A 15254-nucleotide genomic window follows, 5' to 3' on the forward strand; every position below is an offset into this window, starting at 1 on the left:
TTTTACATTTTGATCCACAACTGACTGTAAAGAACAGAAAAGATATTAAAAGATGCATTATTCCATGAAAGTGGAGTGCGTGGAACTCGTCTTTGATGGACACACATGACACGGAAGAATTGTTCCATTTTTAACTCCAAGCCCTTTTCAAAAAGACAAGGCAATTTTCCAGGTATTCCAGTGCTTAAATTTTTATAAGCACTTTAAGCACTTCATGGACCTTGTGTAAACCCTGTAAATAGTGTAGAAAAAAGCAATAAAGAGATTTTGATGTTTGAAATGGTCATTACATTAATGATCACACAGACAAAAAATATGGTTCATCATTTATTTTGGATGCCAATATTTTAACATTCTATATATTGTCCCATCCTTAGTCAAAGCTGAGCCTCTGCTGAGAATAAAACACAGTCTTGTTCTCAGTTACCTCTTAAAACTCACCTGACTCCTCAACTTGCTCAAAGTGAAGTGAGCTAAACTGGAAAATCTGTTTGAGTTTCCTTTTAAAAAGTGTCAAGCAGAAGTATACAGGCTCAGAAGAGAGCAACAAAGGAGCAAAGTAGGTTGGAAAGGTGCTTGGGGATATTTTTTGAGTCTTGATCTGTGTTTGTGTCTGTTTGTGTGTGTGTGTGTGTGTGTGTGTTTATTTGCATTAGTAGTGGCTTTGTCAGGCAGAATGACTCAAAGTGTGATATTGTTGCCCTGCACACTTCACAAACAAGACGGAGTGTTATTTCTCTTTCTCTATTCTCTCCATTTTTCTAAATCTGTATTTCTTATGGCACATTAAAGAGGCAGAATTATTGTGCACTTCAGGCTTTTATTTTTAGTTTGTTTTCACATCCTTCCCAATGTTACAACAGTGGAATGTGAGAGTGGAGGAGAGCGATAAACAGACTCCTAATTAAATGCTCTTTGTTAAGAACAGAAGCAGGACCAGACACTGCTAGAGTTATCGCACACATACATTCACACCTTTACACGCCAGCATGCTCACATGTGCACGCTCACAAAATCACTTTTCTTTTATTATCAACCCGAAAATACAACCCCAATTTCCAAAAAGTTGGGACAGTATGAAAAATGCTAATAAAAATGTAAAAAAAGTATTGATTCGTAAATTATATTCACCCTTTGCTAAATTGAAAACACTAATGCAACTCTACAATTATATGACATTTTACATTGTGAATTTTTTTTTTTTTAATGTACAGTAATTTCAAAACAGTTGATTGCAACATGCCCCAAAAAGGTTGCGATGGGGGCAATTTAAGACTAATAACAATTTGACAAGTTAAAATAAGGCAATGTGAAACAGGAGATGTTAAACAGGTGAGGCAATCGTGTCATGGTATATAAGGAGTCTCCAAAAACAGCCTAGTCCTTCAAGAGCATGGATCATTCGAGACTTGTCAATTTACCAACAGATGCTTCAGCAGATATTCCAGCATTCTAAGAACAATAATCCCAAAGACAAATTGGAAGGAATTTGGGCATTTCATCCTCTACAGTGCACAATAGATTTAAAAGATTCAAGGAAAATGGTCAAATCTTGTTAAGACGAAATCCACTTCTGAATGCGTATGATCTCTGATCTCTCAGACATCACTGTCTTAAAAAACATCATTCATCTGTAATGATATCATGAACATGAGCTTGGGATAACTTCCATTCAACACCATTTGCCGCTGCATCCACAGATGCAAGTCAAGTCTTCACAATGCAAAGCAGAAGCCCTACATCAACACTGTCCAAAAGCGCTGCCGACTTTTCTGGACTCAATCTCATCTGAGATGGAAAGTAGAACAATGGAAATGTGTTTTTTGGTCTGATGAGTTCACATTTCAAATAGTTTTTGAAAAACACAGCCGTTATGTTTTCCAGGCCAAAGAGGAAAAGGGCCATCCAAGCTGTTATCAAACTTGTTATTACTGGAGTGGTGGTGGTGGCGTAGTGGGCTAAAGCACATAACTGTTAATCAGAAGGTTGCTGGTTCGATCCGCACAGCCACCACCATTGTGTCCTTGAGCAAGGCACTTAACTCCAGTTTGCTCTGGGGAATTGTCCCTGTAATAAATGCACTTTAAGTCGCTTTGGATAAAAGCATCTGCTAAATGCATAAATGTAAATGTGCCAGGTCCAAATGTGTCAGGTCCAAAAGCCAGTGTCTGTATGGGCCAGCGTTGTGTCAGTGCCCATGGCATGGGTAACTTGCACATCTGTGAGGACACCATTAATGTAGACAGATATGGACAGATATGGACAACTTCAAACCACATACTGGCTGAATAAGCAGAGAGTGTGTGTGCTAGATTGAGTGCATTATGAAGTGCACAATACAGCAAAGAAGACTCCGTACAATTATGCAGCTGAAGACATGCATAATGGATGAATGGGGGGAAATTACACTTTTTTAAACATAAAATTGTGTAAACTTAAACATAAACTTGTGTCTTCAGTGCATAAATGTTTAATAAGTGTTATTAGAAGAAATGGCGATGTTTCACAGTGGTAAACACTCGACTGTCCCAACTTTCTTGGTGTGTTGCAATCATCTGTTTTGAAATGTATGTACATTTTCAAAAAAACTTCCACAAAGTAAAACATCATATAAAGTTTAGTTGTAGTGCTTTCAATATAGCAAATGATGAATATAATTTACAAATCACTCCTTTTTGTTTTTATTGGCATTTTTCATACTGTCCCATCGTTTCAGAATTGGGGTTGTAGGTCATATGTAAATGAATGCATACAGATATGTATGAGACTAGTCATTGGCAAAGAAAAAATGCATATTTGAATGAAAACTAACAGAAAATATGAAATAGACTTGCATTTATCTTCTTCAGTGAATGCTACTGGTAATGACTTGTCACAATTAAAATGAAAACATTTCACGTTCAACTGAACAGAAATTAAATTTCAGGGTTTTACGTGGTTATTTCTGTTGTATGTTGGACATTCTCGCAAACCTTTGTTTGCTGATTTATTCTAGGTGTTCCTGACTGTGGTTTTCACAGTTTTATTTATTGGATTAGAGTCCACATATCATCTCTGGAGGTATTCAAAAGAATGTTTGTCCTGGTTTTGTGATCATTATCATTACAGTAATCCATATGTACAGGCCCTGTGGACCAGAAAACAATTTACAGGAAGCCAGGATTCAAACATGCACGCCTGAAAAGCAGGAGTAAAGTGAGCCGATAGTGACTAAAATCTCAAATTCATATAGTCTTAATGCTCGCTGGTGATATCTGCACCCCTAATGGGTTTAGACAGATTTTTACTCTTCTTGTAGTCTTATAGTTTTGAAGGACACAGACATATAGGGGTGGTTGATTGCTTAAATATTGTCAATATAACAACCTTGAACATGATGAGGAGTTCAAGGGTAACACCTTGAACTCTTCATCATATTCCTCAAACCCAGGTGTGAGGAGTGCACAGAAGACTGACCTGTTCTCAAATCACATTCACACATTCAGCAATAATTGTGACAGTACATGCAAGAACCAGTGTGTGCAATTTCTACACAGCTTTTTCTCCTGCTTTGTTTAAACTTTTGGCAGGCACCGCAGTGTGAACTGCACAAAGCATGCAAGAGTGTCAGGTGTGCTCTCAGCTGCGCTTATGTAAACAAAGATGTCTCGTTCGCCAGTTTCAAGTGGGGAAACGATGAATTAACACTGATATTTTCGGTCTCTCACACAACACTATCGAATTGCTTCATAAGAATTATATATATAAGGCACAAGTTAAGGATGACTTGTATGGTGCTTTTGGAATATGTACAGCCTATCACCATCCTCTCATCCCTCAGTCTGACACATAGTCACTGACACGCAGTATCTTTTCTCAGCACTGACCAGGATGGGCCAATCACAGTCGTTTATTCTTACTGGAAGTTTACTGGAGTTTAAAAATGCTTTTATTGATTCTACTGAGGCAGATTAACATTCACATGTATGAATCCTTGCAATTATTATTCTTATATAACAAACTATCTATTTAAATGCAGATGAATGGAGGATTCGGTTAGCAATGTGTTCATGCGCCGGGGTTGCTCCTGCAGCAGTATCACTTTTTATTTATTTATTTTTCCTTCTGTTTTTGTATGGTTTGAAAGTGTATAGGCATAATTCATATGTTTTATGAGTTAATGTAATACAGAAATGATACACAAAATGTCAGAACAATGTTGGCATTGTGACAAATGTTCATGGTCACTGTCGGTCACAAATGTTATAGATCATGGTCACTGTTTCTGGTTCCTGCAGACCTAACTAAAGCTGCCTAATTGTGAGTTGAAGGATAAATTAGGTGTCTGCCTGGCTAAATAGATGAGTCTTTAGTCTAGACTTAAACTGAATGAGTGTGTCTGCATCTCAAACAGTGTTAGGGAGAATATTCCATAGTTTAGGAGCCAAATATGAAAAGGATCTACATCCTTTTGTGGATTTTGCAATTCTAGAAACTTTTAACAGGCCATAATTTTGCGATCGCAATGAACTTGATGGAATATAGCATGGTAGAAGGTCACATAAGTAGACCATTCAAAGCTTTGTATGTAGTTAACAGAATTTTAAAATTAATAAAAAATGTAAAAGGTAGCCAATGTAACACTTAGCACTCTGGATGCTGCATTTTGAACCAATTGTAGTTTATTTATTGATCTTGCTGGACATCCTCCCATTAATGCATTACAATAATCTAGTCTTGAGGTCATGAATGCATTGATTAGTTTTTCAGCATCAGCAACAGAGAGCATGTGTCAAAATTTAGCAATATTTCTTAGGTGGAAGAATGCTGTTCTACAAACATTGGTAATTTGATTTTTAAAGGACAGATTGGTATCAAATATAACACCTAAGTTATTCGCTGTTGAAGATGATGTAACAGTACATCCATCAAGAGTAAAATTATATTTTAGCGGCTTATTTTTAGAGGATTATGGTCCAATAATTAGTACCTCTGTTTTGAAGAAATTGAGTAGAAGGACATTTCTGGCCATCCAATCTTTTATTTCATTGATACAGTCTGCTAATTTGGAGAATTGTGAAATCTCATCAGGTTTTGAAGAAATATAAAATAGGGTATCGTCTGCATAACAGTGGAAACGTATTCCATGATTTCTGATAATATCTCCCAGGGGAAGCTTTTTCAAGGAGAAAAGCAGAGGCCCATACTTTACTTTTGTTTGGTTTTTCATTTTCATTATCTATGTTGAAGTCACCAAAAATTAAAGCTCTATCTACAGTAACTACAAGATCTGATAAAAAATTTGCAAATTCACCAATGAAATCAGAATAAGTCCCGGGTGATCTATATACTGTAGTAAGGGTAAAAGAGGACAAGTTTTTTTTTTTATTTATATCTGATGGTGTCACATTAAGCATTATTAGTTCAAAAGACTTTTGAAATGTATATCCTATTCTCTGAGTAACACCAAAATCTTAACAACACCTCCTCCTCAACTCTTCAGGGCTCATGTTTATAACAATAACCTGGGGGAGTAGATTCATTTAAACTACTATATTCATCCGGTTTAAGCCAGGTTTCAGTCAAACAGAGCACATCCAAATTATGATCTGTAATAATTTAATTTACAATTAGTGCTTTGGTAGAAAGAGATCTAATGTTTAGTAGCTGTTTATATGGTTATGACATCTTTATATGATGTTTATCTTTAATTTGTTTTTGTTCAAGTTTGACCTTAATAATTTTTTTCCTAAATGATTTAGTGAGGGTTTTGTGTTTGGTAGTTCAGGGAACAGACACAGTCTCTATATGATATCTAGGTGATACAGTCTCTATGTGTTGTAGTTTATGTGACCTGTGTGACGTCCTAAGGCAGCCAGCAGCTGTTCGGATTAACCCGTTTGTCTTCTTCCTGGCCTGGGCCCCAGTGAGTCAAATACTATCATTATTAAGAATATGAGCCAAATTACTAGAGAGGAGAGTGGCACCTTCCCTGAAGGTATGGAGTCTGTCTCTCTTTAGCAGGTCAGGTCTACCCCAAAAACTCTTCCAATTGTCTATAAATCCAAATTCACACACCTCTTTAACATTATCTCTAGTGATTTCCGACTGGCGAAGCCGGATGTCATTAGTGCCGACATGAAAAACAATTTGGGAAAATCTAAGTTTAGCATTAGTCAGCACTTGTAAATTTGATTTGATGTCAGATGCTCTGGTACTCAAAATGCATTTAACAATAGTGGCTGGAGTCTCTATTTCCATGTTCCTTACAATAGAATCACCAATAACAAGGGCTCTTTCAACATGATTCTCAGTGGGTGCATCATTGAGTGTGGAGAATCGATTGTAAACCCGAGCAGGAATGGGAGAGTTTTGTCGCTTTGCTGAGCGAGTATTCCGTTGAGACGTCACCCAAACGCCCTGTTGCAGGGGCTCTACAGCCGGAACCAATGTGTGTTTTGCTCTCTGTACTGCCCACATCCGAAACAAGATCTACTGGCTTCTCTTTCTCACTGACCTCCACTAGCATTCAAATTAGGGTTTGTGATCGATGTGAATTCCTCACGCTATTGTTCGTTGTTGTTGATTGTTCTTGATAAGCTGTGATTTGAGATTGATGCAATAATCCATCCAACACAGAGGAGAAAAACGGTGCACACTGTAAAAAGAGTTTAATCATGATAAAAATTTAAAGAGGATGAACGTAGAAAATGCACGCAGTTGAATCGTGATAAGAGAATAATGCAGGGGAAAACACAATGCGCGCTGAAAAATGGCTAAGGATTAAAGGCTGAAAACAGATACATAAGCGATGCTAAAAAAGATAGCAGGCCACAAACACAACACAAACATCTTGTGTTGTAAATATGCTTCTCATCTGTGTTTCACATTAGTGTCGCATGTGCCATCTCTGGAGCAGAGTCCAGCAGTGCTCTAGAAACAGTAGAGTGCAGAGCAGGATCACTCACACTACTCAATTCTGTTTGACTCTATATCATGATGCAAACCACAAAACTTACGTGACCCATTTGTACTGTAATGAGTTTTTTACCTAAAGCACTATGGAGGAAGTCAAACATCTAAAATGGCTAGACAGCCCAACATTCTGACCAACACTGATGAGGAAACAAGCTGCAACACTCAGTCATGCGCAATATATAAAGGTGTTCTAATGTTAGATATTAGGAAACAAACTGACCGGTTAACATGCCTTCAGATATTCATATACTCTCAACAGAGACTGTATATAATATAATATATTAATTCAACAATATAAATCATTCAGAGCCTAATGAATTGTTTATGTTTGTTGGATTTTTTTTTACTTGTATATTATTTCTTTTGTTGCATTGCTTTAAGAAGATGTTGAGTTTGAGGAAATGTCAAAAACATCAGACTGAAATGTGGCATAATGTGAAATTTAGCATTATGGTAAGGCTGATTTAAAACCAACTTATTTTATTTTTACTTTGACTGTGTTTGTCAAGTTCCAAATAAAGATAAAATTATATAAGATGAAGTAGTTTTCCTTTATAAAGTATTTAATTCTTTGGCTGGATTATTCAAAATTAGGCATTATAATATGGTTATTTAATACATAAACCAATTTTATAGATTTTTCAGAAACAAATGTATAATATAAAAATAACTCATATTGTGATATAAGATTTTGGTCATATCACCCACCCCTATCAGAGACACAATTAAAACCTCTCCGTCTTAACGCTCATATTCGAGATGAGGAATCACGAAAGTAGTCTACTAACACATTCTTAGTAAACTTAAAGGCAAAATACAAAGTGCTTAAAATCATTGTAATGTTGATTACCATTAATACTTTTCATGAATATACTGTGTATAATAATATTCATTTGATAAGTGTGTGTGGAATGCATGGGCATTCTAAACTGGATATATTTGCATTTACTGAACAGAGATCTCATGAAACACTAAAACACATTCATAATGACTGCAGTGCGCACACACATTTATTGATGAGCGTAGCCTGAGCTATGACAATGAACTGAAAATGGCCTGTTTTGCATTTGTGTAGCAGCATGTTAACACTACTGGGCAGCAAATACACTAACCTCTACAAACACACATTCTGCTGGCCAGCTCGCTTGAATCAGGTCACAGGCTCAGAGAAACAGAACTAGGCCATGAAGTTTCAACTTAGTCCCTGTCCTTTCAGAAGGCAGGTGAGAGCTAACAATCTGGTCCCCTAATGCACATGCAAGGAATGCCACAGCTCTGAGGCGACTGGTGTGTAAAAGAGAGTATGTTCTCTTTGAGATCAGGCTCACATTACACTCCACTGTGCCAGTATGCAGCACTTCTGGCATAACATGACCTCACATTGAGGCATGGCAGAATTCAGGAGAAGTGACATAATAATTCTTATGTAAATTGACAATTGGATAGACATAAGTGTCTAGTTCGAAATGTCAACTTGTAGAGATTCTGCTATACTGTCATTTTCAGGTCTCTTCAGAGATGTTAGATTAGGTTCGAGTCCGGGCTCTGGCTGGGCCACTCATGGACATTCATAGAGTTTTCCCTAAGCCACTCTTGCATTGTCTTGGCTATGTGCTTAGGGTCATTGTCCTGTTGGAAGGTGAACCTTCGGCCCTGAGGTCCTGAGCGCTCTGGACCTGGTCTTCATTAAGGATATCGCTGACCAGTCTCCCAGTCTCTGCCACTGAAGAACACCACCACAGCATGATGCTACCACCACCATGCTTTGCCTTTGGGATGGTATTGCACAGGTGATGAGCAGTGCCTGGTTTTCTCCAAATATGACACTTGGGGGCCGAAAATTGAGGCCAAACAGTTCAATATTTCTTTCATCATGTGTCTTGCACTGAGGAAAGGCTTCCATCTGGCCACTCTGCCATAAACTCCTGATCAGTGGAGTGTTGCAGTGATGGTTGTCCTTCTGCAAGTTACTCCCATCTCCACATGTGATCTCTGGAGCTCAACCAGAGTGACCATCAGGTTCTTGGCCACCTCTCTTATCAAGGCCCTTCTCCCCCAGTTGTTCAGTTTGGCTGGTCAGCCAGCTGTAGGAAGTGTCTTGGTTATTCCAAACCTCTTCCATTTAAGAATTATGGAGGCCACTGTGCTCTCGGGAACCTTCAATGCAGTCAAAATGTTTTTGTAGCCATCCCCAGATATGTGCCTCTACACAATCCAGTCTATGAGCTCTGAAGGCAGTTCCTTTGACCTCATGGCTTGGTTTTTGCTCTGATATGCATTTTCAGCTGTGAGACCTTATATAGACAGGTGTGTGCTTTCCCAAATCATCTCCAATCAATTGAATTTGCAACAGGTGGACTCCAGTCAAAGTATAGAAACATCTCAAAGATGATACAGAGAAATGGGATGCACCAGAGCTAAATTTCAAGTGTCATAGCAAAGGGTCTGAATACTTTTGTTAATTTGATATTTCAGTTTTTCTTTTTAGTAAATTTGCAAATTTAGAAAAAATTAGTTGTTTGCTTTGTCATTATGGGGTATGGGGTGTAGATGTAGATGATGTGAAAAAAAATATTAAAGCATTTTAGCATTAGGCTGCAACATAAGAACATGTGAAAAAATGAAGAGGTCTAAATACTTTCTGAATGCACTGTATATGCCTGGCTTCACCTTGACATACAGATTTTACTGTAATAAATGTGAAAGCAGAGCACACCTGAGCCTGTATACATCATTCCAAGGTCTAATACAACAAAAACATCAACAAAATTCACACATAAACTTGAGAAGTATAGTTTTATGATGACTGAGGGTGCTTTCTTTTATATATTGTTATTAGGGCAGGACCCAGAGGAAAACTGTACTGCTCAATAGAAGTTCTTTCATAGCATAGAGGACTGGAGTTTAGATTAGAGGTGTAACTGTATGAAAATTTCATATCACGATTATCGTGACCGAAACAATGACGTTTATCAGTATTATCACGTTGTTGTTAAAATGTGCTGAAAATGTACAAAAGTACTGATACACACACTGAAATCATTTAAACAGGTTTATATTTGAAACTCAACAAACAACAAATACAATTAGTAAACAAGGGAATTACAAATTCAGTATAATAATAATAATTAATATTATTATTGGTGTTGTTACATTATTATTATTATTATTATTATTATTAATAACTTAGACGCACATTTTAAATGATCAAAATATGTTGGTTGGGTTATAAAATAATGAAAGAACAGGTAAAATGTTAAAACATTCATCTCAAATCACTCCTTCATGACCCCGTAATTATTTGAAAAGCCATGTATTAGTGGTATGAATGTACATCACTTAAATGCCGCATGTATTTGTTATTTGTTACTGTCTTGTTTTCTTGTTCGTTTGTCTTGGCTCAAAGAGAAGCACTTGCTAGCAGTGGAGATTTCTTTAAGACTGCAAGGGAAGCTCAGCTTCCCCTATAATGTCAAAAAAAAATGGTCAAATATGTACTATTGTGTAAACAATTTATTGACTAAAAATGCGTTAGAACACGTTCATCTCGAAGACGAGTTCGTTCAGAATCAGCTACATTACATATAGCAGGTCGGCTGACTCGAGTTTCTTCTCATACATTCCCGTAGCGTCAGTGCATTTCCCTGTTGAAGCCGAGCGTCCATTGACTTCAATGGGGCTGCTCTGAACAGTTTTTTTCAGTGCTCCGAAAATAGACGGTCATTGGATAAATGCTGCGATTATGTCCCGCCCACGGACGCTCAGCGTCTCTGAGGAAGAATGAGGAGTGGGCTGGCCCGGACTCCGGGCTTTCGCGTGATGATTGGAGGATCTGTCGAAAGACTGCATCTCCTTTTGATTGACAGTGAATCTGTACTATAAGAAGTCACTGAAGCTATTTCGCGCTCAGTCCCATCACGGATTTCTCAAGTGTAGTCGAAAGACAAACTGCTGCCACCTATTTCTTTATATTTGTTTGGCGAAATTGCTAGTCAATTTGCATAATACATTTCACACAATTATACACCACATTCCTTGATTCAGTTTTACCAAGTTTAATATATTTTGTTTTAGAGCGTTCGTTCGTTCGTTCGTTCGTTCATTCATTCATTCATACATTAGGCTAGGCTAGCGTCGTACGGGTGAAACTGCGCACGATGGCAGACGGTGCTAATATTGTCGACCTGATTTTGGCGAAGCCATTTGAAAGTCTTCCTTACGAGGAAAAAATTAGAATTAAACAGCAGGGCAGATCAACACCTAAGATTGATTTAGTGCAAAAAATAGGGTAAATAAGTTTATAATGTAGGCCGAAAATGAGCTTCCCCTCTTTGAAAGACCAGCAGCCGCCACTGCTTGCTAGGAACTTTTTCTTTGCGGAAGCTTGCATTTTTTACAAGTGGGATAAGAAATAATTTCAATCCAATTAAATATTGAGTCCAACTATTTACATTTCCTCATACTTTTCCCCAACTCATGCACTGAGCTAAAAGTCAACTTACCTTGCATGCACTATAAAGTGATGGATGGTTGTCACGAAGATGACTCGCCAGGTTGGACGCGTTGCCCCGTTTCATAGCGACTTTCCTCTGGCAAGCTCTGCAGACAGGGTTACCATCTTCTACTAATTTTCCCTCAGCATTCTTATAACATTCAAAATATGACCACACTTTGATTTGGCCTTCTTGGAAGGTTGGAAATTCTCCCAAGCCCTGTCATTGCCTTCCGCCATGTTTTCAGGCTAAAAAAAACACAATAACAATGTTGCGTGCTGCACCCATGCGTCAGAATTATGCTGTGCGTGTGTGTGAACAGCATTTACCGTGAGTTTTACAAATCACGCTAATCGCACATCGCGCATGGTTTTAATTGATAATTAAATGTGACACGGTACTACGATACTAACCGTCGTCTAATTTTATTGTGGTTTAACTTGAAACCGGTGACCGTTTCATCCCAAGTTTAGATGTTTCCGATGTTTCTCCAAATGTCCTTTAAATAATAATAGAAACTATGAGACCATTGTTGTCACACAGTAAAAGAATAGAGCTATACAATTAATGTGGCGATAGCTCTAAATAAAATAAAATGCAATTTTCCTTAATTTTAAAAAATCTGGACAAATCTGGAAAATTCATGGAAAAGCATATGGGAAATATCCCATGGGATATCACTAGGAGTATAAATGTGGACTTCTGCATGAGATTGATTACCTTAAAACAGATCAACCAACTCAATATAAGTATTATTACTATAGCTTCAAAATGAACGAGTTAACACATGCGATTAATAAAATATTATTTAACATAATATGGTTTAAGTTTAGGGTTAGTACATAGTAATTACTATAGTTGTTGTAATTATATAGTACCTACATGTAGAACTGTACTGTAAAATAAAGTGCTACCAGGAAAACCGTGTTTACATGACCTCACACGTTGACAGTTTAATAAGCATTATCCATGTGAAAAAAATTGTGCTTGTGAAATCACTCAGTGATGCTAAATACCATTGGTTCTTGTGTGTAAGGTAATCTATCATAATGTGATTGAATATGCAACAGTACGAGAGATTTGAGAGTTATGGTGCAGGGGAAGATTTTCAGTGAATAACGACTTAATATCAGTCTGTTGCTCAAACAAAGCTATTGTATGGGTTCTGATCCACTTCTTAAAAATAAAACTTTTAAACATTTATTTTACTTTTATGGGGCATTTTTTTATGTGTTAAGAACCTTCCGCATTAACTTTTATTGTATAAAATAAAAGAGCATCGTGAACAATCTGCTAAACCTCTCTCAGAACTTCTGGGTGGACTGTTTCTTTAAAAAGCATGTAAAACTAAAATCATGAAGCAACCCAAAACATCCTAACACATCTCACCTAATATGTCTCACTTTGACACCCTTGTGAAACGTGTGAAAAAAGAATTTGAGAGGTGCTGGAAATGTAAGCGCAGCGTAGTTCTAGCGGGAAGACTAGAGTGGTGGTGGCTTAGTGGCTAAAGCACAGGGCTGTTAATCAGAAGGTCATTGGTTCAAACCCCACGACCACCACCACTGTGCCCTTGAGCAAGGCACTTAACTCCAGGTTGTTCCGGGGGGATTGTCCCTGTAATAATTGCACTGTAAGTCGCTTTGGATAAAAGCGTCTGCCAAATGCATAAATGTAAATGTAAATGTAAATGTAAGACTAGCAGCTGTACATCATCACACCATTAGCTGGGTAATTCCCAGCCAATCACATGTAAGCCGTTGCTTTATAAGTCTGCTCATAATCTATCACATTGCTGTTTCAGTGTGCTAACATGGCAACCTCCACCACCACCATTTGAGTACCGTCCTGCACGGGGGTAGGCTCCTCGCCCCTGCCTCCTATCTCCGGCAGGATATGATGGTTCTGAGGAACTTCTTCTGACCGCCAGACGGGGCATATGCCAAAGAGAGACATTACTTTTCTGTTTTATATTCATCAAATAAATATAATCTTAAATCTCACTCAAGTCTGCAAGTCTTCCTGATAGAAATGACATGTTGGTGGAAATTTTAATGACTTTCAGAAAAAAGGACAAAAATTGACATAAATCCCCTGCGATGCATGTACAAAGACTGCTGGACATTTAGAGTAAACAAATTAAGAAACAAATGACAGAAACAACATAAATCCCCTGTGATGCATTTACAAGACTGCTGGACATTGTTAATAAACAAATGTAAAAAAAAAAAAGCTAGTAAGACTTTGAAAAATGCTTTAACATGATGTAAATGTTTTACTTTCTAAAAGTCCACAGTGCTAAACAAGCCAGAAGTTGAAGAAACACCCACTTATCGGATATTTTTGTTAATGCAACATAATTTTTCCTCTTTGTGTGATAATTGCACCTAGAACATTTGCATTAGAGACATTTTAAAGTTCTTGATGCACTGTGTGTTCTGTATTTCTGCTTCTGTAGGAGAGTGCGGAGAACGAGGTGGACAGAAACAAATGCTGTACGCTCTGTAACATGTTCTTTACGTCTGCGATCGTTGCTCAGTCGCACTACCAGGGCAAAACGCATGCTAAGAGAGTTCGCTTGGTGTTGGGAGAGTCACCAAGTTTACCAACACCCACAGGTAAGAGACACATGTGCTTAAAATGTAGCCATTGCAGACCATATTTAGGGGGGTTTCGGCCTCCATGTATCTCAGGCACCTTAAAAATCAGCTGTCTGCAACCTTAAAAATATGTGGTCTATTTTCATATTCCCTGAAACAGCAGAGTAAGCTACGTGTGGTTATTTCACTCTTAAATCATCCTCATTATAGTTGTTTAAAAACTCTACAGTTCGTTATGTTAAGTATTGTCCTTCCTTCCCTCTAGTCATTGGTGGACCTTATCTTAGCCATAGGCAGCATCAAGCAGCAATGTACATCACGGAGGACCATGCTCCTAGACATGTGCTCCTCCCATTTAAAATCACAAATTAAAAAGCAACCATATACTATACATCCTATTAGCAATATACAACTTTTGACAAATGCAATGTTATTTGTTTTCTACCTCTCAAACATTGTCAGCTATGCAAGAATACGTGACCTCAGCGATTTATACAATAAATGTTCTGTGGACATTTCATATTAAGATAAAGGGCAGAGCTCCCCCAAGGCTGAAATCCCAGAATAGCCTCTGGCTCAAAATAATGTTTAGATTCCTGCCTTTTTCCCTCTTTATTGAGAAGAGAGTAGACAGAGGACGGGAAATGATGGAGAAGGAGCCAGATTCGAACTCACATCACCTAAATGAACACCACAATCAATGTGTCACAGCATATGCACGAACCGCTAGGCAACAGCTCTGACAAAACAAAGTATTGCGTGGAGATTCAATCTAAAGAACTGATCTACAAACATACCTCTGATTTGATATACAATAAAAGGTTTTATATAAAGATTAATTATAAGCACTTGTCAAAACAACTGTAGTCCACTCCCTTCTTAATTAGATTTGACACTGTGAAACCAAATTGATTCTAGACAGACACCTTTAATCACCTGAGCTTTGATAGCTGGATATATACCAGTTTGGAAAGTCATCAGTGTCGACAGTAATATAATCATCAAACTTGGACTCAAGAGATTAGCTTGGTGTTTTATGCTCCAGGCAATTGTTTTTCTTAACACATTTTTTGTTTCTCTGGCCATATTGGATTATGCTTGACTTTAAAGTGAGCCTAACCGCATCACAGATGTCTACTGCAGGCATCAGGACACAAACAGCAGGCGTGTGTTTCTATCTTTAGCCTGTCAATGACTATTGAAT

At 37.7% G+C, this 15254-nt stretch overlaps 1 protein-coding gene across 1 annotated transcript in view; it reads left to right on the top strand.

Moving 5' to 3' along the window:
* Positions 1 to 15254, top strand: part of LOC127660285 (zinc finger matrin-type protein 4-like) — a 142999-nt gene that overhangs the window by 62058 nt on the left and 65687 nt on the right. The window contains exon 4 of the mRNA XM_052150415.1: positions 13909 to 14068. Within this exon, the coding sequence (XP_052006375.1) occupies positions 13909 to 14068 (160 nt within the window). The remainder of the gene's footprint in view (positions 1 to 13908; positions 14069 to 15254) is intronic.

The sequence above is a fragment of the Xyrauchen texanus genome, chromosome 20 (genome assembly GCF_025860055.1).
Source record: "Xyrauchen texanus isolate HMW12.3.18 chromosome 20, RBS_HiC_50CHRs, whole genome shotgun sequence".
Taxonomy (NCBI): Eukaryota; Metazoa; Chordata; class Actinopteri; order Cypriniformes; family Catostomidae; genus Xyrauchen; species Xyrauchen texanus.